The sequence below is a fragment of the Dunckerocampus dactyliophorus genome, chromosome 3, assembly GCF_027744805.1.
Source record: "Dunckerocampus dactyliophorus isolate RoL2022-P2 chromosome 3, RoL_Ddac_1.1, whole genome shotgun sequence".
NCBI lineage: Eukaryota > Metazoa > Chordata > Actinopteri > Syngnathiformes > Syngnathidae > Dunckerocampus > Dunckerocampus dactyliophorus.
The window spans coordinates 21,878,315-21,904,115 of NC_072821.1; the positions used below are offsets into that span (position 1 = coordinate 21,878,315).

Sequence of the window (25,801 nt, forward strand, 5' to 3'; positions counted from 1 at the left end):
ACTATTAGTCTATTACTGTACTCAGGGGTGTCCAAACTTTTTCCACTGAGGGCCAGCATTCTGACAAATCACAGGATAAAGGGGCTACTTTGAAATTTTACATTTTGTAAACCAACTCATGCAGACATGCTAAGAAGTATATTTAAAGAAAAAACAGGCTGCATGTGAAACTTTGTGTTATAGGTGACAAAGCATATTATGAACATTTTACTTTTTTTTTTTAATTTTAAGTTTTTTTTTTTACAAATATTTTAGCTTTTTTCGTGTGTCTTTTTCTTCATAATAGTCTGACTTTATCCCAAAATATTTTGTCGTTATTCTCGTAATAGAGTATTATGACATGTTTACCATCCTAATAGCACATTTATTCTTGTTTAGTTTTTTTTTCTCATATACCTTTTGGAAAAAACCCCACAACTTCCAAAATAATTGTACCGTATTCCACATAATATTATGACTTTATGCTGGTAAAATTACGACTCTTGTTCTTGTAAACTTACCACTTTTATCGCTTATTATTATAACTTTACTCTCTTAATATTTGGACATTATTCTTGGAAAATTACTGCTCTTTTCTTCCATTTTTGCTGTTTAATTGTATTTTTAGAATGTGCCCAGGCTCATTAAAAAAAACTGCTGCGTGAGACAAATGGCCCCCGGGCCGCACTTTGGACACCACTTCTCTGTCTCAAGTAAAAACAAAAATTGAAATATAGAAGTAGCACACAGCAGCTAATAAAGTCAACATATAAAACAAATGGCAGTTTTCCATACATTCCTTTATTTGTGGCGAGCCATTTGGACCTATTTGGACCACCAGAGATTTGGCACTCCGTGTTCACCCTTGCTCACAAACACATTAAATGAGGCTGTCAGTGTAGTTTGTCATTACAACCCCGTACAGTAGATGGCATCGAAACTGCTTCTCACCTCATAAGCACATCCCGCTGTCGTGCTCATGCATTCTAACACATCTGTTCGTCAACATAGTGAGTTGTTAGATGTACAATGACAGGTACATTAGGTATAAAATCAGCACACACTTACATGGAGCCCAGGTAACATAATGAATGGGTTTTTAATCACCTGTGTGTGTTATAAGGTGTGCACATGTGCATCTACCGCTGAACGAAATGAAATAAGGTTTAAAAATGCTGCACAATTCTTATGACACAAACCAAAAGCTGTTTCACACACAAAATCCAAGTCAAGCGTTTTTGAAAATGTACACTCTGGCTCGAGCTTTGCGCCATGCCGTCAAATTAATAGATTCATCGAAGGCCGCCCCCTCCGTAAACCAATGCCACAGATAGATTGTAGTCCTGTAGAAACCATTCAATGGGCGGTGAAACATAAAAAAAAAAAGTGCAATGATTGAAATGTCAGCAACATCTTAAATCAGCGTCAAAATGACTTTTTTCCCTTTCTGTTAGAACAATTTGCTTAGCTTATGTAATGTATGGAAACCTGGGTACAATTCTTAAAATAAGCTAAATTAATCTACCAAAAGAACAAGAAAATGTGACTTGAAACAAGTCAAATGGCATTTTTGTAAAGTCATATTTTATTATTATATATGTGCCCTACGATTGGCTGGCAACCAGTCCAGGGTGTACCCTGCCTCTCGCCCAAAGTCAGCTGGGATAGGCTCCAGCGTACCCCCACAACCCTAATGAGGACAAGTGGCATAGAAAATGGATGGATAGATATTTTCCTATTGTTTATTTTCCTGTAATTTCTTACTAGTCTGTTTTTGACAGTGATTGGAAAGAAGAAACGTTTTCGATACACCTTTAAAGTGCGCATGGACCACCATAAGCAACAAAAACAAAAGACACAGGTGATCTCAGACAAAGTGTTTTTAAAAGTGATTTAGCATTTTACATAAAACAGGATATCAGAAATGAAGGTAATTTCTTTATAAATTAAGCCTGTTCAAAAGGTTTGATTAACATTACATAGAACACAACAGAATATTACTTATTAAAAGGGTATCCGTAAACATGTACATATGTGCAAAGGTCTTCTCATTACTTTATATTACCGTACTTGAAGATCAAAGTACATCAATGTTTCATTCACCACTTTTAGACAAAAAAACACATCTGATTCAGGAATCGTCCAAATATCCTCAACTTTACAATTTCAGAAATCAGAATAATAATATAAATACTTTTAAAAATCAACCTCATTACAAAGACTGAGAAGAAAACGGTTTGTTTACTGACATGACAATCTGCTCAATGGCTTTAAAATCTCATTTACATTCCTACACTTTGCTGTGAAATGTTCAGAGGTAATGAATACTGTAAAATGCTAAACAAAGAAATCAAGAAAAAAGGGTTCATACAACCCACCCTCTCCCACCGACGTGCACACACCCACACACCATCACCAGGACACACTGGACATCAGAGCGCCTCTTCGGTACTGACGTCCAGTTTCCTTTGAGGGATGTAAACAGTTTTAGGGGCTGGTTGTCCACTACAAGGGACAACTGCAGCAGCCAGAGGGGAGACGGGAACAGGTGTCTGGAAGAAGCTGTGCTGGGGGAGCCCCAATCCCTTGGGGGTGGTCATTAGAGGCTAGAGCAAGAAGACAGCACATAATGTTCATGTTAGCTTCGTCTCATCAATTAAACAGTCAGCTTGTTATTGGCAAACAATAAAAAAAGATGGTCATTCTTACCCAGCATGCCTTGCGGCGTATACGTTACAGCAACATTGTAAGGTTTTGAACGTATATAAGTGCTTATGTACTTTCTCAAACACAGCTTGAAATATCCACATGCTCAGAATACATGTACTGCACAGTTTTGATCAGTTTGTACCTGATGAACACTCAACAGGGCCACTGGTTGCTGGGCCTGCTGCACCGTCACAGGCGACAAGGGCTTAATGAAAAGCATCCCTCTCTGCTGCAGAGCCAAAGGGCTGGCCAGTGCGTTGGAGCGCTCAGGAGTGTGTGGTGAGGTGAAGGGGTTCCCCGGGCTGGGGTTGGATATGAGGCCCAGGTTCTGCAGGGTGAAATTGATGATAGCAGGGCTGGGGCTGTGGAGGCGATGGGGTTGCTGGGCCGAGTGGGGGGAGATGGCGGCATGGGGTCTGTGAAGACGAAGGCTGGTAGGAGTCACTTCCTGGACTGGTGGTCTGGAACCTGTTGAAGACATACTGTATTAAACCATGTTAAATGTACACTTTAAAATAAATGTGATTGGTATCGTGTATAAAAAACACATATTGCTATCTTAGTCAGTTCAGTGGATGACATTTACCTGCAGTAGGTGTTTGAAAAACATAAGCAGGAGAAGATGCTTTGTTGCTTTCTCCTGCTGAGCCCTGATTCTCCTTGTAGGCGACCACAGACTGGGAGAGCGGGATCAGGTATCCTGCTGGCACTAAAGTCTGACATGGACAGAGAATGAATGATCAACATTCACACTTAAGTCGCTCGTCTTTAGCAGAGTTGTGAGGTCGTTTACCTCAGTGTTAAGTTGTCCAGACGTGAGCGGTAGAGCTCTGACGGGTGTTAAACCCGCCTCGCTGTCAGAGGTCACCGCTTTGTCGTCCTTGTCCAGGAAGGTCTCCAAACTCTGTTCCAGGGCCTGAGCAGCCACGGTGCCGCCAGGAGTGTTGATGAACTCTGGATCCAGGTGGAGGGCACGTGGCGATGGCCGGCTGGACAGCTGACGGCTGCGGAGGCTCTTCAGACGAGGCTGAAGGACGTCACACTGCTTTGGGGAAGTGTCCTAGGGGTGAGGTGGAAAATATAAAAGACGTAAAATACTGAAAAATGACAATATAACATTTTTAAACAAAATTAGAAAGGTAAAAGAACAGCATCTCTCATGTTTTTATACAGATTTTTTGTATCCTGTTCATTTGTTTTTTTACCTTGAGGTTTGAGTTGATCCGTTTGGCTTTAGGAGGAATGCTCTCTGCAGCTGAATCAGAACACAGCCGTTTGACCAAAAGAGGACTCCCGTCCAACACCTTTGAAGTGGACTGGTTCTTAGTGGCTAACGGGGCTGTAGGACTCCACCCAGTCTTCTCCTCAAAGGTCATCGAGCGTACGGCATAGCTCGTCGGCTGTGGTCTTGCCAGAGTGTTGGGCCTGAGAGAAGCTGGGTGCAAATATACAGCATAGGGTCCGCCCCCCTGCTTCTGAGGTAAAATAACAGGGATGAGAGGTGAGCATTGCGCAGGGATGTATGCTACACTGCCGGAGGGCTGGGATGCCAGTGGGGTGCCGTGCACATTCGGGTTCGGTTCGGTCTCCTCGTTGGGATTTAGGTTCCCTGCCTGAGGCGGGTCCCCTAAGCTGGAAGTGGCAGGTTGGAGCCTCACAACCGTTGTTTTTGTCACAGCAGGAACTGCCTGTGGAGCTTTGCCTCTGGTTCTGGAAAAGAATATTGAAAAAATACGATGTGAATAATACATAAAATCAGAAGCCAGGAGCAGATTGGAATAGCTTGCAGAGAACTCATTGAAAACATGAATTTTAACCAAATCAAGTTCACTATATAGCCATTTTGTCAATGTATAGAAGTTTACATCTTCATGCTTGTTTTTCATGCTGCATTGTCCAACCAAATATAGTTTAGGTACTGATGGATGTAGTTAAGGAGTGAAATGTCTTATTTTCTTACTTCGGTGGCAGCTGATACGATACAACTGCATCTAACCCTTGAAAATGTGTTGCTTTTTAGGTTGTTTTAATTGCTATTTTAAACATAATGTTGTTTATTGGTGATATGTGTGTGTTTTGCATCTCAGAGCAGGAAGTGTTTCTGCTCCATGACAGAGCACTTTTGCTGTGCTACATGCTGACTTAAACAACATGAAGTGTTACATTATATCCATTATTCAGGTGAATAGTACATACGGTTATAGCGCAAGTATATGTTGTTATTGGATTTAAAAATTGAATAATATGTTTTATATAACTTTCAAATGTTCAAAAGTTATTTTTGGATAAGAAAATAGTTTCCTTTAATGTTCATTGTAAAAGGCTAAACCAACATCAAGCCATACGTAAAAACCAAAATACGTGTATTAGATATATTTATTTGTACAATGTGCCGCGGGCCAATAGCAAACGAGCCACAGGCCGTACTTCGGACACCCCTGCTTTTATAGATCTTTGTCAGGGTTGGTTGGGCGCTTGACGCAAAGTCAACTCTGTGGGCAACCACAACTGTCATAGACTATTTAGTTTGTTAGCTTCCTTCGTCGTAAGTGAATGAAGGTAATTAAAGGAAAAGGAGAGTGCTATTTCAGCTTGAACTAATCGATGCGTTACAACTGTCATTTTTATTGTAAATGTTGATCCAAAATTAGAGGAGAAGATGTTCGTGGAGGTGGCTGTACCCGCTTTGAACGAATTGTACACACACAAGAAATAATGTTCTACTAGCCGACCAATCACACACTTTAAGGTCCGCAACGTTATAGTGCAAGGTTAGATTTTTTCACGCTACGCAAGAGGGTTTACAAAGGAAGGAGCAAGCCTGCGTCGTGTACACTGGTAGTACTATGTACTATATACACAGTATCTGAATGTTATGTGAACTTACGCTGACTCTTGGTCGAGTTGAATTTTACAAATGGCAGCAAGTTGGGCCATTTTGCTCGGGAAGTCGTTATTCATCGAGTCATCTGATGGCAAAGGACACAATTAAAGCACAGTTCAACACAACGGTTACTTCATCATTCGGGGGGGAGAAAAAAAAAGTACTCACTGAAGGCACTCTTAACAGGACTACTGGGGGCTGAGCTAATCTTGCGCCGGTCATCCTGGATGCTTTTGGCCAGCTTCATGAGAGATCGGTGTCGCGTGAAGCTTCGCTTAGTGCCGGGCGACGAAAAGAGGTTTTTGGCACAGTTGTCTACAGTGGGGCGGGACTCAAGCACATTTGTCGTCTTGGGTGGACACGCGGAGGTGGAGCTCGCCGCATCTGAAAAACAGTGGAGTCAAATGTTCAACAATGGTAACCTTGAAATTAGGTGTGTCATGAGATATTGCGAGATTAAAACGTGACAATATTTATCGTTTGGAGAAAAGCTGTCGCACACGAACAGAGCAGCCAGAAGCCAATCAGAACTATGGCAGCGCTACTGTGAATGATAATCCGCATAATATGGAAGTGGCCCATACATAACTACGCATCAATCATCATGATTAGAAGTAGCAGCAGCTACAACTGCCGCCATTATTTGAATTTTTATAATTTTTGGTTTTGTTTTGTGAAAAAAAGTTAAACAGTTCAAAGCATCATGTTTAGGACTTGCATCCAAAGTTCTGAAACATTTCAAAATGTACCTCCACTGTTTTGTGACTCAGTTAAACAAAAAAAGTGTTTCTAGTCCTACGTTTTGTCATTGTAGTTTTCTTAAAAGTAATGTTGAAATATCATCTTGTCTCGTTCTCGTGAACCCAGTATCTTGTATCGTCTAGTGAGCAGAGTGTATCATGACACCCCTCGTTGAAATATGTCAAATGAAGAACTGAACAAAGTGAAAGCATTAAAGTGGAAGCATTTCATTGTGGGACAGGTGGCACCTTGTGTTGGGATGAGAACAATAAAACTATGCATTATATTTAAGGATGTCCGATCATATCGGCCAACCGATAATGGCATAAAAATTAGATACCCGTTTGTATCGATATAGTTTTTTCTGCCGATCATGATATCAGAGTGCAAGCGATCATTCGCCACACAGAAACAAGCTTGCTCGCTCAGTATGCAAAGTCTGTTATAATTATTTCCAAGTTTGTCCTTTAATAAAATGTTTCATTCATGTTGCATTCATGTATGATGCAGTGCATAACTTCACTGATAGTATTAGTCCAGAGTTTCATACTTTGAACTTTGTTCTTATACCGATGTTTGTGCCACACAAAAATGTGCAGCTTTCAAAATTGTATTGTTGCCATTAATTAATGAATTCTTATTTGTAAATGTAATAACACTAACCTGTCTCATGTACTGATAGTAGCAGAGCATGTTATTTAAGTTGACTATTAGTCATGAAGTTTTAATGACTTTTTTTGACACGTGTGTATTGCATTAAGGAATATTATCCTTCTTTTACACAAAAAGTGATTATTTGTGAAACGCATCCAGTGACATCACAGTAAAAGAAACATAATGTGTTCATTCATTACACATGACGTGACCTGACATTAGTTTGAGGGAAGATTATATCGTATTATATTATGTTATTATATCAAACCAGTCATGAGGTCATATTATACCTTTTACTTTAGGGAGGTCATTTGGGCCGACCCATTCAAATGCTGGTTTCCTCCCTCTCTCTTCTTTTACATGGACCTTTTCGATAAGCTTCAGGCTCCGCAACACATTGGCGATGTCATAAAGTCGTCGCACTTTAGCTGCAAACGCAGAACAAACAGAGAGGTTACTGTCGGATACACTAACACAGAACATGCATTTACTCACTCTTGAATTTATTCTTATCCTGATCTGCACCCGGGTCCTCTCCAATCAGGATTTTAGCAGCTACATCCAGACTGACCACAGGAGGATTAGAGACCAGGAAGAGCATGACAAACTTCTGGCTCATTACCCGAAGAGATTTGTCCTTCCGACTGTTAACAGAGGCTATGGATAAACAGATATAGAATGTTGGAGTCCAATGTGTTGTATTTATGTTGAGCTGGTAAAATGTTACCTCTCACCTGCTTTGAACTCAACTCCTGGAAGCTCAACAAAGAAGAGCTCCTTTTGTCCCACCGAGTCTATCACCTCCTTGTTCTCTTTCTCCTCGCTATCAAAATCAAACTCTGTATCCAGGAAGCGCTGTCGGATCTGCAGCATCTGCTGGCCGTACTTTTGCTCCTCACCCACCTGCTGCAGGACGGCCAGAGTCTGGGCCAGATTGGTTCGTCCGTGCCACATGTAGCGGTTCTTTGCAGAACGGCTCACCATGTGCAAGCTCTCCAGCACATTCATGATATCATAAATGCGGCGGCGTTCCACATCTGTGTAGACAGAAATAGTTATACACCTTGAATGTAACGTGTGCTATTACATACTGTATTACATGACTAATTTTAGTTGGATTGTACACTGTTGACATACTCAGTTCGGTGGCTACATCATCCAGGCAGATGTCATTGTTGTGAGTCGGGTCCGGGAAATCTGGGTAGCGGGCGAGAAACTTATGACAGAGTAAACCCAGACTCTTTTCTTTTCTGCTGATCATTCTTTCAGACTCATCTCCATCATCCTACAAGAGAATAACAACAAACAGGTGAGAACATACATACATTTTTTTAAAAATATATAATTAAGTTTTTGTACCGGTGTAGAATCAAGAACTTCTTGCAGTTTGAAGTCTGGACAAAGCTCCTTCTCACGGTTCCTGATATCTGGACTAGCAGCACTGATGAGCATTTTGAGGTTGGAGGTGGGTGTCCATGGATCAACGGACCCTGTTTCTCTGCCTTTTTTAGGAGTTGTGAGGGGGCCCATGATAAGCTGAGTGAGCGGCCCACTTTCCAAGGATTTAACAAAACCAGATGGGTTACAAAGCCATCACTAACCTTGTAATAAGACAGAGAAGAACATAGGTTTTTAATACAAGCGTATTCATTTTGATATATTGAAGCAATTACAACCTGATGCTGATTATGGATTTCCTCAGTCTGGTTCCTCTTCTAAAACATTAAATTCATCAAGTGCTACACTAGATATAGTCACTCATGATATAAGGATATATAAAGGGGTCAGCATAAACTAACGCTCTGGTAACGTTATAACTACTACGTTATTTAACTTGTTCGCTGACTGGGTACAGTATACACAATGTGCCGCAAATATTAAAACAAATGCATATTATGACCACATTGTTAACATAATCGCTAGCTCAGACATAAAGGCAAATCTAAGACAAAAAATCGAAACACTTTTTCGAGATTGGCGGTAAGTGACGCACACGCTGTCGAATCATCAGGCTCACAAGACTCGGCGCGCCCGCCCTTTTGTTCCAACTAGCCAATGTGAACGCAGCAAACAGGAAGTGAGCCGCGCGTCCCGCGCAGGTAAGTATTTTTGAAATCCTTGGCGCGGAATGAGTGTATAGTGGCGGAATGCTAAACATTCACACCATTTCGCCAAATATTGCTACGTATATATCAACACAATGACAAGACAACGTCGTATAAACTATGATGTGTTTTACTAGAGTTAAGAAAACAAACCATTTGTACCACCACAGGAAAACCGCATTTTCTAGATACAAATCGCTTGAATTAAATGCATGTTGAAAGCGTAAAGTAGTGACTAAGACCGCATACATGTCTTGATTGGTTACTGATGAAAACGAATGATGTTACTAGTTTGTTATATAAAATAAATACACGCTATGTAAAGACTTACCACAATCAGCGAGGGAAACTCGTCACACCGACAAGTGTTGAGTAGCAATAATCGTTATTTCCACAGTCCGATTGTTTAAAAGAGGATACAAAAAAAGAGGTATTAGGATAACCCACCTAATAAGTTGCCGCTTCTTAGTTAACGAATGGTGTAAAGTTGTGTGAGTGACTAGTAGTAGCAACGTTTGGCCCTCCCGGACCGAGCATGCGCACTAACGACACTTCCGCCCTGTAGTGGCATCATGGGCGGGTCAATAGACAAGTACTGGACATGCCCAAGTTACTCTTATCACATAATCTACTTTGTTGAAATTAACAGTCTGGAGCCATTGAGTGCCAAAATGCATTTCGTGTTTTCTCACACAGTGCACATAATAATCAACAAACAAAATCTACCAATCTGGAGGAAGTGAGAAAATGTGTGATTACAAAGTACAAGACGAACATTGACTGAAGCGTTAACTGAGTAGTAATCTGAATTCAATTAATTAGAATATTTTTATTTTCACCGTCGTGCCTCTGTTTGGGCGCTAAGTGGCGGCAAAAGCCAGTTTTACGCTGGGTCTCCATGGAAACGGACGAGCTTCTTCCAGGATGTTGCGAGAACAGCAGCACGTCAAGCAGCGAGTGACGTCATTTTAGAGGGAACGTTTGGGACCCTGATGGTTACTTTAGGAACGCCTCGTAAATTAGCACGTCCCTTTTGGCTAGATGCAGCATATGAGATGCAGTATGCAGAACAATCCATAGTGATGAAATGAAACTACTCTGTAGTACTACTCAATATTGAGGTTCGTCATTATTCCCATATTTTTTTCAGAATTATAATTTCATTATTCATGCTTGCCTTTTTAAAGCATTTGTCTTTAATGTATCGAACTGTAGGGAAAACGTGATCAACATAGAATAATTGTAAATGTAAATATAATATCATCATCATCATGGATGCAATCAACGTGAGCAGAAAACAACGTAAGTTTTCGCAGCCCTGCCCATTCAAAATTTCCGACAGCACCTCAATGCATCAGTTGCTCAGCTCAGACCCGAGGAATCAGCATCAGGGCATCGCGGCAACGCATCATCTCTTCAAGGGGGCGAAACAACCTGACAAGTTTTGGGTAAGAGTGATTTTTATCAAAAAAATTGAACATTGATCAGTGTTCTTTTGTCTTCGTAGTTTATACTGTGTGTGTGTTTTCCCCTAGCAGTTTCTAGAAAGCTCAGTTCGGACTATGCTCGGCAGGTTCTCCTGCAGAGATGCTGCAGTATAGCTCAAAACCTTCCACAACCTATTGGCTCCACATTGGAGCACTTCAGTCACTCCCTTGTCGTTATTTTACGTCCAAAACATACATATACTGGATATTGTGTTAGTCAAATGCAGTTCTAGTAAGATACCAACCGACAAAAGTCGATAAAAATGCTTGATATGCGTTTGGCCAGGCGCACACCTGAAGTAATTATGAGGTACTTGGTTTTTCCCCTTTAACGTCCTCTAATAAACTATCTGTGTATTTTGTAGCCAATATTACAAAGTACACGTGCTTAAAGTTACCGATTACTCATTATTTGGACACAGATGTTAATGTTTAAGACATCCTTATCATGTAGTTTTAATTTGTAAGCTCTTCAGTAGTCATTTACCGTTTAGATCAATTTGCATGGCTGTTACCGTATACGATTAGAAAAGCGGGGGACAAGAAAAGCGGGGATTTAGTGTAGATCCTCGCTTTAAAAAAAAACAACATAAATCCGCAACTTTACTGGGTCGTGCATTGCTGAATTGTGAATGTGCGGTTATCTACTGTACAATGTATTCCCACATGCCACAATGGACTAATTACAACTGCAATTAGTGTAATAACTAGGGGTGCACAATCATTTTCGGACCCATAACTATCGAACCAATATGAGGAATTATGATGTCATATTGATCAATCCGAAAATAGATAAATAATAAATGAAAGATAATAAAAAAATAAAACAACTCTGATAATTGGAGAATTTAAAAAAATGCTCCAATGAGATGAGATTACCCGTATTGTTCTGTAGGTGGGTGGATGCACAAATCAAGCGCTCCTTTTCTCCACTGACGTGTGCAAACTTGTACAAACATGGCATCAATTCAAGACATTTTGCATGCAAATGGCACCAAATGCTACAAGCCACAATGAGGAAAAACAACATCAAAACTTATCAGCCATCTGAAACACCAGCATTGCTACGATGCCCGAGGCCCAGGACTTTTTCCTATTTCCGCGGCGTTTGAATTGCAACAATTTGTTGCAAAAAATTGCAAAAAAAAGTTGCCATAGACGACCCGAGGGCTAAAGAGATCTGTGATTTCATAATGGAAATGATGGCGCTGGATGACAAGCCCTTTACCATCGTTGAAGATAGTGACTTTTGTCGAGCCAGTAAACCCATTGAAGCCACGGCTTGTACTTCGGAGCCGCCGCTATTTTTTAATCTTTTGTTAATAGCAGTGATGTCATGATAGGTGATAATTGGTTCGGACAAATCTACAGGTACAGTTTGGCAAATCCAACTTTGTTTCAGTCATTCTTACCTCCAGGTGTGGACAAACTACAGTTAAATGAAAAGTGTAAAAATAATAGCTATAAAAAGTTATCGGTATTGGTCTTGTGAAGCAGTCAGTTATCGGTATCGGCTTAAAAAACAAATATTGTGCATCCCTAGTAATAACTCATGCACCCTTACCAAAGAGATGAAAACAGGTATTTGACATTTTTCTTGGACACTGCTGCCTTAAACATTAAATAGACCCAATAGATGAACCAGCACTTTAGTAAAAAACAGTAGTAAAAAAAAACACTGCACGAGTTTTGTGCTGTTCAAAGCACAAAACTCTGGACAGAGCCAACACTTGGAGTGGCCACCCGCCTTGACTAATTCTGTAGAGAGATAAATGAATTGGAGTAGGTGGGATGAAAAAGCAACTCACAGTAGCCATACCCTACCTAGTAATTGTAGCAATGTAACTTCAGTAGGAATGAGGCCACTGCTGATATTAAGCTTTGCTTTTGGCTGCAACACTAAAGGCAGGAACACCTATGTTAGGTAAAACTGCTAAAGTTAAGTTGAGTAATGTTAATGGATGAATAAAAAAATGACCTAAAAAATGACCGTGTTTTTGTGGTGCCTCACGTAATTGACCCAGAGAGAAAAAGAGGTAACCAGGTATTGGAAATTAATCAATATAGTTCAAGGTTGTGTTCAGTCCTTTTTACATGGCATGCATTTGTTTAGTTTGACAAATTTTCTTTGTCTACACAAGCAGCCCTTCATTACAGGACACCGGGCTTTTGAGAGACACCAGCTTTACTCCACCTTTGCTGTTCTTCCTCTTAAATTGGCGGAAGCTCCTTGGAAAACCAAGCAGCGTATAATCTGAGACCTGCCTCATTGTGGATGACAAGCTGACTGTTGTCCAAAAGAAAGGATTATGATAATAATACCCTCCAAAATCTCTATGGCTGCGGTGGTACTTTTGGAAGACAGAGGGACCCTGCTGGTATTTGGTTTCCATCGTCTGCCGTGATGCTTACGTCAGGCCAGGCCAAGAACTGCACAGAGAAACCATCAAGAAATGCTATGAGTGAGACAAGGCTTATGGCTGAGGCTGGACCCTCTCAGAGATTGGCTGTCATCTGTTTGATGAAGCACAGTTGATGGACAAACCTTTTTTTTTTTTTAACCAATTCTTGGATATATGTTCATGCCTCACTGCAACAAATCAAGTGGGAAGTGGACTGAAATACTTTGAGTGGGTATTTCGCTTCAATCCCTATTGTAACTGGTGGATGGTCTGCTGTGCAACAGCCTGAATACTCGACCACTTATGGGAAGATGGAGGCAGGAGCTGAGGTTTGTCCAAAACAGCACCCCAGGAGGAAACCTGTGTTGCATGGCTTGGAGGACCAGAAAAGGGTGAGTTCATTTCTTCTATATGTACAGTATATGAACATGTCTGCTCTTTACTATGTGATGTTTACTGCACAGTAAGGTGAGGCAATTGGTTTGATACTACAAAGATAAACAGACAGAGATCTATGCACCATCAGATGTTTGACTGAGCCAAGCAGTGTGGATTTTAACACTGCAAATATACCTGTAAAAATATGCGCTCCAAAGACAATGCTTGTCTGACAATAATCAGGAAACCAAATTCAAGAGAAAGCATGACAGAACAGATTTCGAGCCAAAAGACCAGTGAACGCATGAAGGATCTATGAGGTTGTCTTGTGACGTTTTGTGGTTGTGTAGAATTACTTAGGCCGTCTGCCACTAAGATGGATGTACTTGATCCCGCGACTCGTTTTCTCCCTTTCAGCTTTGCTCTGCATTTTCCACATGCCATGGCTCCACTGGATGTGAAGCCCGTTGTTCACACATTCAACTCAGACAGATATTCCTTAGATGTCACTTATTTTGGGAAATCTGACAGCTCTTGTCTCGATTGTGTGCACCCTTTAAAAGTGTTACTCTTGTTTTCTTGATGGGTGTTTGACCGGTTCTGTTAACAAGCTTGTGCGGTATTGATTAGCTGCACTTTAGCTTTTCTTTTCATGTGGAGGGAGATTGTATTTGTCCACCTTGACTGCTCCTTGCTGACACTTAAAAGGTGGGTGACCTCATCTGGATAGCCACAGAGTATGGGCACTGTCAGTGTGTTCATGTTGGTGTTCATTTTGCAACATCTGGTTCAATATCAAATAGTTTTGGTTGCTTCTGCTGCATATATTGAAAAAAGGTATATGTAGAATAATCTCTTAAAATTATTGATTTGATGAGGTGTGTTAAATTAGTCACCCGGGATTATGTAGAACATGAATATTAATTGGTGCAAGCATAGCAGCAGCTGCTGTTCTCTAAAGATGAGCGTCTGGATGCTAAGTGACACACAGATCATCACAAGGATTTGGCATCGCGATCTAGTGTTCTGTGGAGCTTAATATGTATGCAATCCCACCCAACCTGCAATATTGTTGCTGTGGTAACCAACCCTAATAGCATTCACAAATTGAGTTTTTGCCCTCTTGCATGCTCAATGAGTTATCCACAGCGACACGTGTCGATTCCTTTTGAAGCCCCAGTCGGTGCACCGAAGTGGCAGCATCATGAATCAGAGACTAGACGAGGCCAGGCGCTCTCGAGAGAATTAGGCTGAGCCAATGCTCACCTCTGTATGGACATGAAGTGAACCAAGTCAATTGAAAGAGTAGTCGTGGCAGGCTCCCATTGTTGGAGTATTAGCACAGGCCTGTGTGCAGTATGGTTTCATATCCCCTGACAATTACTTTGTCTCCGTGAGTTCTAGGTGCTATGCGATGCTAGCCAGCACAAGGTAATTGGATTTTATCCACTTTGTAGGTTTACGTTCTCATATGTCCCCCGTGCCACATATTCATTTTCTTTAAGTAGCAATCATGAGCGTACATGAACAGCAGAAATTGGTTTCTGGCACCTTCACAATCTCACTGGATGGGATCAAGACTCATGATATTATCCCAAAAGTCTCACGTTATAGTCTTAGTAACCTCTTAAAACCCCTTCAGATAACCTCAAGAATTCAATGAGGAACGCAAAAAAGATGGTGTTTTCTCTTATGAAAAGAGCAGCATATTCAATCATCATAGACTATATTATCCAAAGATAAATGTCCAGCCTTGTCCTGTTTTAGAATTTAAGATGTTCAATCTTGAATGTTTGACTCCTCCCTATTCTGACAAGGACATGAATAAAGAATATGCCAGAGAGCTCAGGATTATTATTGTTTCATCTCATTTAGGGGGAAATACATTTGATTTCTCATTGACAAATGATTTATTAATTTCCACTTGTCATTACTGACTGCTCATTAAGTGGTGTTTGATACGGTTGGTTGGGGTTATTTAGGGTAATGGGGTGTATTCTGCCCTCGCAACACATTCTTAGTGCAGCTAGACAGATAGTTAACTAGTCCTCCCTTTTTAGTCTGTAAGAAGACAAAGATCTGACCACGTTTCGTGACGAAGCTCTCGCATTAGGGCTGGGGGAAATAATCGATTTTTAGATGCTTTGGATATTAATGATTATTAATCCTTTCAAAAATGTCAGTAATCGATGCTGACGGAACAAAAAAACTGAACAAAAAGACGGAAAACGGAAGTGTCGCACGGGCAGTTTATGGCGGTGCACCTCAGTGTAAGACGCTACCAAAATGGCTGAGCGTAAACTCTGACCCACACCCGCTGGATTTAAAGCGAGCGTCTGGAAGCACTTTGGCTTTCACGTAGTTGAAGGTAAAAACGAGCTAGACAAGAACCAGACAATATGCAAGCTTTGTCATACAAGCTTAAAATATTTTGGGAACACGACAAATATGAGAAACCACATTGCACGTTTCCACCCAAACCAGGAGGAAAAACATTCAGCTGAAGTTTCTGTCGACCAGAGAACCAACGGAACTTTTATTGCGAAGGATTTCTGGCCGAAATCGATTGTTGAGAAGCAGGGCTTTCGTGCTTTGTTGTGCACTTTGGAACCCGGATCCAACGTCCCTACCCAACGTTATTTCACTGACACTGCAATTGTGAATAAGGGCAGCCTAGTTTTTTGGTTATTTATAATATATTGACGTTTGCAAGCATCATTCTTGATTGAGAGCTGATGGCACAGAAATCTATTTTATATGAAAGCTGTTTTTGACTTTGCTATACAGCAAAAATATTATTTTGTTAGAGATTCTATGCTCAGGATTTTAGTTTGAATTAAGAAGTCTGTTATTTATTTGTGAATAATGGCAGATTTTTTTATGTTGGTTACTCAGAATATGCTGAAGTTTGTTAAATTTATACATGCTGCTACTGGTGCACTTTACTTTTTTTTAGTGGTTCTGTGTAATGGGAAATATGTTGGTAGATGTAACCTTCCAATTATTAAAAGATAATGGAAGTCAATTAATCAGTTTCATGTGTATTTTAATTGTGGATCTTTACAAATATGCTTTGTTTTAGTAGTACACAGTGAATAAAAAGAAATTATATATTTTAAAAAATTATGCACAAAAAGACTATTGATGACCAAAAAAGATGCATCAATAATCGTTTTATCATCGCATCGCAGGCCTCTGAATCGTAATCGCATCTAATCGGGAGATGGCCAGAGATTCTCACCCCTATCTCACATGTGACTGCTTGCGTTGCCGCCGCTTGTCTGATATGTCCGTCACTCAAAAAGGTCCGACTGGAAACAAAAAGCCGGGAGACGCACATAGTTGTGAATCCCTTCGTGCTCTTTATTTCATTCCAAGAATTGGTCCGATTAGTTCATAATCATCAGGAGGGTTGTCGTTATTGATCTATACAGTAAGTCTAGGTGTAGTTTCTTAGCTCTTATCTTTTTACCGGACCCACTTCAATAACACTAGACATGATGATAATTGGACAGTGGCTCTTCAGCAAGACAACGCTAAGAGAGGTTGTTTGAGTTAGCTTAATTGTTTATTGAACGACTGATACAAGTCATTATTCAGTCGGCATGCTCCGACTGATTGGCCACCGATCAATATCGTCCGATTTCCATAAAAAAAAAAACACGTGATAAACGCCTTTCAAAGCCGATCACAGAAACCGATTGCCGTGCGGCGGCAAATCATACAAGTACATATCTGTTGTGTCACGTAGGGTTGCCAACAAAATGACGCGTCTCGTATTGAGCATTACACAGGCTACGCCAAACGATGCCAACGTGTTTGATCACTCACTTATGAAACCTATTGCTGTTCGACTATTCTTGCATCTTTGATCACGATTTGCCTAGGTGTCACTGGCTGTGCTTTGCATTGGTGGCAGCTAGCTAGCTAGCTTTAGCTAGGAAAAGATCAAACATAGCAAAGCAAAGTTCCTCTCCAGCCAGTGTCAGTGCATCTGGGTCCTTCCAATTGTGATAGCTAGCTAGCTAGAGTTATTCGGCTTGCTTGTGGTCGCTGGACTCCAAACGTGACTTTTTACCACAGTGACATTTTGCAATGCGGCCAGTTCGGAGCTCATTTTTGTCCCACGGGGAAGCCACCGGATATCATGTGTCCTCAAAACTTGTGTGTGGATGTTTAATGAACATAAACACATAGTGTCTCCTCCAGCGTTATGATGGTCATACTATCACATGGGTCTCCTATCTCGCCAGGTGATTTTGAGTAGCTCACAAAGGGTTAAAGAATATTTGCTTCAACTCTTAGTAGTTTTTTATTATAACAGTTGAATTCAGACTTTATGCCTTTATAGAATGACAAATGAGCACAAAATAGCATAAAGACGATGGCCACGCTGTTAGAGTGCAGATGTGCTTGGTAAATAAAGTACAGTAGTGTACAGCTGAAATGTTGCCAGTCATAAATAAAACACAAATCGTTGGCAGCTCTAATAGTGATGACAGTTGGGCACCCCTGCAACCTGGACACTGAATTTATACTCTTTTAACTTGACAAAGACAGATTTCTATTTAATGAAGATATTTATTTGTATTATTTTATTGTTCATTTTGTTATCTCGAGCTAAATAATAATTATTGAACAGTTTATTTCCCGTGCATTTGGATTACTCCAAAACATGCATCAAATTAAATTCAGGTTTGTGTCAAATAGTACAAAAATTGTTTCACACAAATAAAGGCAAAAAAAGACAGTCCGCCCGAACGTTTATTTTTTAATAATTACTTATTTGCCAGGTGACCTTCGAATTGTCTAACGGCACCCCTGACCAATACCACTCATCATAAATACATTGAAAAATATACAGTTTCGTATCGTTATTGGTATCGTCCGATGTCACTCATGGATGATCGCTATCGGAATTGGCAGCATAAAACCCTGATCAAGGCATCCCTATTATTAAGTTATGTGAATGCAGCCACAGTTCATTCTCTGTATAAAACATATTAACTCTAGGCTCTCAACGGTCTCCCCCTTAAACTGTTCATTGTGTGAATGCCCTTTTCACATTTAAAAAAATTCAAATGTTTCCCAAAATGCCCACTTTTTTCGAAAACTAATTTACTCAACGTGTAGATGCATACCGCCACCCACTGTACCGGAATGCAGACATGTTGTGCACATGCCCAGTGACAACCCGGTAGTCACAACCTTCCGTTATAGAAAATACACAAAGAAATAGATATGATGCTGCTTTCAAGTTAATGGCGATAGATTTGGCTGTCAGGGAAGGAACTGTGCAACTTCTGCACAAGTCTGTTGGTGGATCCGTACTGTGTGGAGCAGAAAAAACACTATCATCAGGTTTCGAAAGGCTGGACTACTGCGAGATGATCGAAAAAGAGCGAGAGGCCGGCGATGTGTGTGACGAAGGAATCATGACGCTGTTCAATTCTGAAGAGGAAGATTTTTGTGGGTTTTAGTTCCCAAGAGGACGCCGATTAATAACTTTTCTGCTAGGCTACTGTTATTTATGTTACATGCACTATTCAGCACTGTTTAACTAGCCGTGCACTGTTCTGGACTGTTTAAATAGATATGTTGCACCACTGTTTGGCACGCACTGTTTGGGGAAAAAAAGAGTTTAAAAAATCCTTCTGTGTAATGTACTGTATGTCTGTGCGCTAAATATCCCATTTTATGACGTGGACACTTGCGGCTTTTAGTCCGGTGTGGCTAATATACAGTATGTACAAATATTTTTTACCTCTATACATTTAGTAGGTGCGTCTTATACACCGGAAATTACAGTTGTATCTTAGCTCCATAAGCAGATTTGGTTTACAGTAATCCCTCACAATATCACGGTTCGATTATCACGCCCTCACTATACTTTTCAGGAATTATTTATCACTGTTTCCTGGTTGACTAAGGCCTATTATTAGTCAAAAATATGCATATTTAAGCAAATTGTATGTGTTCTTGGCCTAAATAAAGCATTGCAAGCATATAAATGGCTAAATGAAGGAAAATACAAGGCATAGGTACAAGTATTATACAGTACAGGAAGTTACTGTTCAGTATCCTCGGCACTGATTAGGTCACCCTCATGCCGCATCCACCCGTATGTTGTGTGTCTCACATGTGCTTCCAAGCTTTGCTCTTTTGAGTGAGTGATTTCTGAGAACTTCTATGTAAACTCTACAACGTGCTGCCTTTTCTACAGTCTGGTTTATGTCCAATTCCTGTGGTATTTTCTATTACAATACAGTACACTATTATGTTTATTATATTTGATTATACGAGTGTAAAGGTAATTATTATTAGTTGTTTGACTGACATTGTAGTCCAGCCCATTAGCCGCAATGATGACACACCTCATCATTGTCCTATTTCATTGGCCTGTTGCCTAGATGGCGAGAGCCTGGAGAGGGATAACAATTTGTCATTAAGAAGGGGTGATTGATTGTCTTGCCAGAAGGATGGCATGGCTGCTATCTTGAACTAATTGAACATAATATCAGAGAGGATGACATGATGACAAATGTGCGGACTTGTGAGTAGTGTGTATTCAGACTTTGTAAGTCTAGGGATTTGATAATGTAGATACTTTGTGGATGCTGAAGGACATTCTTGACTATGACAGATGACTGGTTGGGAATAAATATTCCTAGACAGATAATCCATACTTCTAGCATTTGTCATAGTAATCCATTTCAGTTGACCCCTATAAAATAGTAGTCCTTGGCAGTTTGTGTTAGTTAAAATCGGAGTTGCATAAGCAAGCATGGCTGTTCCAGGAAACATGAGGGCTTCTTAAAGCACTGGCTAAGCATTTCTTGCAAAGCTGGCAGCTGCAAAGAGAGACAGGGGATTTGTTTTGGTGAAGGACTGTGTTTGACCAGTCATGCAGCACTGACAAGTACTGAGGCTCAGGGGTTTGGACTGGGGACTAGGGTCAGTGGGTGGAGGTGGTACCAGAGTTGGAATGCTGAGGCTGGGGGTGGGGAGGATGCTGCACTCAGGATGCTGCTTGGCCCTCAGGAGCCATCTGGTCACCACCTTCTCCCTGCACCCTCATGATGAAGGACAGGTGGCTGGGGCTGGTGGGATGGTTTTTACTTAGGGTATGAGGCAGTGATTGGCTCATATTTCAACTATTTCCCACCCATCAAAGCCCTCAAACCTGACCTTTTCACTACCACGTGAAAATAACCTGCCCTCATTGAATGTGTTTTCCCCCTCAAGATATAGGATAAACTAGGGGTCGGCAACCTTTAGCATTAAAAGAGCCACTTGGCCTCATCTTGCGTAAAAAAAAAATAGCCTTGGGCCGCAAAAAATTATACAGCTTATAAACTTGTAAAAATTGTAATCTTTTTTAAATGTGTGCCTACTCTGAAATCATTTAGACACTTAACTTAACATGTTGTCATGCTGTCGTTTACTGCGCAGTAACTTGCTTCAGACTCAACTCAAAACGTGCTCACATATTTTTCTCTCTGATGCAGTGACTCACTGCATACACTAGCCTACCGCCCCCTCCCTTGCTCATCCGATCGGCGGTCAGAACACAGTTTCGATGCATTCACGCACTTGCGATGAGTCAGATATTTGACATTCTTTTCCAAAATGCACGTCCCCTACTTTTGGTTCACGACAAGGAAGCTGAAGAGCCGCATGTGGCTCCAGAGCCGCGGGTTGCCAACCCCTGGCCTAAACCAATAACTGTGTGGGGATATATTGCTTTAATCTTGTTTACCTATTGCTGCTCAAAATAAAATATTTGTTATTAATGTCTTACATACAGTATGGAATCATTATAGTCCTCATTCCTCCGTTTTCCTGGAAACTGGAATGTTTTTCTCATTTTAAAAGGTTTTCTGTAGCTCCAGCTAACGCTAACTTCACGAAATACTGCACAAGATCTGTTGTGTGGGTGATGTAGGTAACATATATTATATATATTATATTATATTTACAGTATGTGACCAGAGAAATTCTGCTGTAACGCACCCAGCAGGGTGTGTGACAGTCCAGCTGTCTTGACTCACACAACATTGTAATCCCTGTCGGGGGGGGTCAGTGGGCATGATCTGCATCAGTCAGCTTCAGGAGATTCCGCTTGGGTACTGAGCAGGTGCTTTAGCTTGCTCCTGCGGCGACGGGATCTCCTCTGATTTACGGTCCTTGTGCTTATACACAAAGCTTCACGCTAAGGTCTGGGCGATATGGACCAAAACCCACATCCCGATATATTTAGGTTGAATATCATCAATATGCGATAATATAGCTTGATATTTTTTCCGCAAAGTGAGTTTAGAGTAAATCAAAGCCAAGTATGTGTGTCAAGTTGTTTTATTAAAATGAAACATGAGGATGTTTTTTGAAGTTTTAAAGCTTCATGCAAGATGTACATGAAAAAAGTCTTATCTAAAAATAGCCGTTAAAATAAAGTAGGGCATTCTTTTTTTTTAATAACTGTAGCAAAAGTCAATTATAACCTATATGCTCAAATCCTCAGCTAATAACAAAAGCACAAAATAGTGGAAATTTTGGAAATAGAGGAAATTTTAAAATATCAGCAACTCAAAAATACTTTAAATTGAACTGTCGTGTTTTTTAGGTCAACATTTTTTTGAAGAGTCCTTATTTTGTACCAGGAACACCAACCTGTCAACTCCATCAGGCTTAGCAACTGTCTGACTTCCTGTTACATTTGTAGTAGAGAATGTTGTGCTAGATCAGGGGTAGGGAACCTATGGCTCGGGAGCCAGATGTGGCTCTTTTGAAGACTGCATCTGGCAGACAGGACATTTTTATTTATCTATTTATTTTGGCTGACATTTTAAAGTAAAACATTACAGAAATTAGAGTGTATACTGTTGTAAAGTCCAAATATAAAACTTTCTTACTGGACAATTGGATAATCATTGAGATGTCAAGAAGTAAACTTTCCTCCTTTCATCAAATAATCAGCTAGCTAATTCTGCACAGCAAACCCTTTTGACAAAGAAGATGGCGAAAAGACAGAAAAATACCGAACACGGTGCACAACAATGCAGCAGCAGAAGTTGCATTAATGGTAAGAAGTATTTTATTTATTATTGGTTATAGTTTCAGTGTTATAGCTTAACAATGTTATTACAAAGAATAAATTCAGAAACTTACAAAATTCTAAAATTGTTGGTCTTGTTTAAAAATGCACGCATTTATTCGTATTCATTATTAAACAATATCATATGGCTCTACCAGAAATACAGTTTAAAATATGTAGCTTTCATGGCTCTCTTAGCCAAAAAGGTTCCCGACCCCTGTGCTAGATAATTGTGACTGCGAAGCTCGCTGGACATCGCGAGTCCATCGTTTTCAGCAGGTTTTTAAAGCCGTTTTTTCCACTGTTGCAACGGGGACCATATCTTAGCAATGTGATAGGACACCGCTTTGTGTTGTGGCAGGAGTTGTGCAGCCAGCGCGCAGCTTCACACATTCCTCGTATTGGAGTTTTTTATTCTCTGAATTCAAAGTACCTCCACATTAGTGAGCTACGGAGTAATAGGGCCACATTCTAATTCTTCCACCGCAGACACTGTTCCACCCCTCCTCCCTCTTCTTGCATGAACGGAGGGGGGCGGGCCAGGAGCTCACACACAGTGCAGAGAGATGAGGGAGATACAGCGCAAATCCAGTCTATATCGATATGAACAATATGGTTGTTTTTGATATTGTGCTTAAAGTAAATATCGAGAGATTAAAAATATTGATATATTGCCCAGCCCTACCTCATGCATGAACACGTTTTCCCATAACTTGGAATTCCTCTGGTCAATGTCTTTGTAGATTAGATCTTATTTCAGTAAATCATCACACACACCACATTGCAGAAAACATTACCTTGTTATGTGATGAAGACCTGGCCTTATTCCCAATCAGATTTGCTAAAGTAATATTACCAGTACTAGTATTACTAGTAGTAATACTACTTTCACTGTGTTCATGCTAGCGATTAATATTCATTCATTCATTTTTCCTCTCTTTAACCATTTTATGCTTGGAGAGGGGAAGTTATTTGTATCCTGTATTCATGGAATACATTTCCACCAATGTGTCTCTTTGCACGCTGAACATAAAGTGATGAATCAGATGATTTCAATGATTTCCTGTTTCAAACACCTTCCCCCCGTCTGCCTTCATGTGTCACACTTCTGCACTTCTCTGCATCTCAATATCTTTTCTAGTCAATGTGCTGGAAGGGAGTCATGGTGGTGTTTTAGAATAAATTGCTTCGACAACATACGGAGGTGGGAAATAGCTTAGTATACCAGAGGAATACTGTTATTTTTAATTTCTTCCAGAGCATTTGCCTACTTATTAATGCATGTGCTTTGTATGTTAATTTGTTAACACTGAAATATATACCAAGATATCTTTCATATGAAACTGTGAAACACATGTACTGTAAGTAATTCCAGTTGTTTCGGGTGTGTTGGATTTAAATAAATACATCTACTACAAGACAAATGCCACTCTGACTTTGGTGACAATTTGATTAAAGCTAGTGCTGTCAAAAATAACACATTAACAGCAGTAACTCATTTAATCACTTATTCAATTAATTATGTTAACATTTTTAGCGTAATTAACGCATGCGCATCATGGCTTGTCATACTTCTCTGTTATGGCGGTGGATGGAGCCGAGTGTAGCGTACCCACTGATGTACACAGTCTGACACTCTTTTTTATTTTTTTTATTTTTTTAAACTCTACCAAAAAAGGAATAGTTCGGATTTTTTGACATGAAGTCGCATGAAGACGCTTGCATAACGCAGAGTGATTTGTGAGGTCAGATTTTTTTCGAGGACGCATGTTTATGATGCAAATGTATTACTCTTTTGAACGCAAATTGTTTTGAGAAGACAAACTCTTGACTGAAACGACCCAGAACTACGTTCCTCGTCACGGAAATCCTCGTGGGACCAAGTGGGGGGGGTAAGTCACCCTTGATTTAGTACACTACTGATGGGGATGTCGTACAACTTTGTTCAAAAAAATCCGAACTATCCCTTTAACACATCACATCAGTGCACAATTCCAACACCATGTATGTATCTCCAACATGTCTCTGCCTGTCCTCGCAACAACATTTCCTCATTCTCTACCACACTACCGCGAGTTGCATTCATGGAAACTCCGAACTCCAAACATCAACACCATTGGACGTCAGTGATTAACGACTACAGTACGGTACTGTACTAATGTTCATTCAAGCACTCGACTATTTTCCACACAAAAAAGTGCAACAGCTAAGGTGGCCTACTTTAATTGGATAAAACTGAGGTATGTCTTAGTTTTACTATTCTTACTGTACTGCGTTAGAAAGTTACAATACTGTTGTAAATACTTGTAACTCCAGCCTATAGCCTAGTTCAGAGGAATTGCAGAGAGATGTATAAGAGACATTGTAAAGAGACTGACAAATTATATTTTGTTGTGTGGTTTTAGTGTTTTCAACAAAGATGTTGGTGACGCCGAGCTAAACCACAAATGAAGACCCTGGAGTTCAAATGCAGTGTTTAATTGTCTTCATTGATATGTGGTGAAAACTGTGATGACATAAAATAAACTCCATCTCAACACATTGAGCCATTACAACACAAATAAAGAGCTTTGACCTTTTTCAATCACATTTTGGCAAAGTAAGCATTAATATCCAAATCTATCTAAATCATCTACCGTATTTTTACGACCATAAAGCGCACCGTATTAAAAGGCGCAGTCTCAGTTACAGTCCCAGTGCTATTTTTGTATTTAACACATACACAAGGCGCACCATATTATTGGGCGCAGGTATGCATGCTAAAACATACTGTGTCGCTCAGAAGTTAGTGAGGGTAGCTTCTTGCTTTTGAGCTATGTGCTATTTTCTTGCTTTTCCCCGATCTCCTGTGACTTCTTCGTAGCTTTCCCCAATTGGCCATCCACATGTTTACTCAGTTGATGCTTCCAATAGAGCATGTACTCGTCGTCAGGTCTCGGTGGCGGAGGGGTGGGTACAAAACTTGCACCTCCGGATATCGACGACTTGGGGGCGGGTACAGAACCCGCACCTTTGATGCTTTTGACCGAATCCGGAGTGCTTCGACCTGAACTGCTCGAGCCACTGCTAGATCCGCTTCTTCTCTCCTTTATCTTTGGCATTATTGCGGTTGCGTCAATTAGCCGTTAGCTTGTTTGACACTGCCTTCGGTGTTTAATATTGGTTGTAACAGCGAGTTTGTGTCTCTCAGCACTCACTTGCAGATATGTATAATTCTGTCCTGTCATTTATTGTTCTTTTTATAAAATACAAAATAAGTATAGGCATATTTCAGACACATTTGCAAATGGTGATTAATCACGATTATTTCTTGTATAAAATGTGATTAATCTGATTAAACATTTTACTCATTTGACAAACCTAAAACG

At 40.3% G+C, this 25,801-nt stretch overlaps 2 protein-coding genes across 5 annotated transcripts in view; one reads left to right on the forward strand and one right to left on the reverse strand.

Moving 5' to 3' along the window:
- Positions 1-1,733: 1,733 nt before the first annotated feature.
- e2f8 (E2F transcription factor 8) lies at positions 1,734-9,601 on the reverse strand. 3 transcript variants are annotated; one of them, XM_054771004.1, is made up of 13 exons: positions 9,404-9,601; positions 8,327-8,568; positions 8,105-8,252; positions 7,702-8,004; positions 7,463-7,624; positions 7,258-7,395; positions 5,741-5,956; positions 5,576-5,657; positions 3,894-4,398; positions 3,482-3,748; positions 3,275-3,404; positions 2,831-3,156; positions 1,734-2,585 (listed from the first exon to the last, which is right to left on the reverse strand). In XM_054771004.1, the coding sequence occupies exons 2-13, from the start codon at positions 8,495-8,497 to the stop codon at positions 2,412-2,414; spliced, it is 2,622 nt and encodes an 873-aa protein (XP_054626979.1). In that variant the 5' UTR covers positions 8,498-8,568; positions 9,404-9,601; the 3' UTR covers positions 1,734-2,411. The 3 variants fall into 3 exon arrangements, with proteins under 3 accessions (XP_054626979.1, XP_054626980.1, XP_054626982.1); XM_054771005.1 differs by having other exon boundaries at positions 9,520-9,598; XM_054771007.1 differs by lacking the exon at positions 9,404-9,601 and having other exon boundaries at positions 8,327-8,891.
- Positions 9,602-10,399: 798 nt separating this feature from the next.
- nav2a (neuron navigator 2a) overlaps positions 10,400-25,801 on the forward strand; it is a 229,267-nt gene continuing 213,865 nt past the window's right edge. Inside the window, exons 1-2 of one of the 2 annotated variants that reach the window (XM_054769967.1) lie at positions 10,400-10,520; positions 12,704-13,353. In XM_054769967.1, coding sequence (XP_054625942.1) covers positions 13,273-13,353 — 81 coding nt within the window. In that variant the 5' untranslated portion in view covers positions 10,400-10,520; positions 12,704-13,272. Of the gene's footprint in view, positions 10,521-12,700; positions 13,354-25,801 lie in introns of both variants that reach the window. The other variant, XM_054769969.1, reaches the window with a different exon arrangement.

What these genes read in the sequence shown, in the direction of transcription:
- e2f8 (XM_054771004.1), bottom strand. Translation starts at nt 8,497, where the DNA reads ATGGGCCCCCTCACAACTCCTAAAAAAGGCAGAGAAACAGGGTCCGTT. An exon ending in AAGTTCTTGATTCTACACCG is followed by an intron (nt 8,253 to 8,326) that starts GTACAAAAACTT and finishes ATTCTCTTGTAG; the next exon opens with GATGATGGAGATGAGTCTGA. An exon ending in CCCTGTTGAGTGTTCATCAG is followed by an intron (nt 2,586 to 2,830) that starts GTACAAACTGAT and finishes TTCTTGCTCTAG; the next exon opens with CCTCTAATGACCACCCCCAA.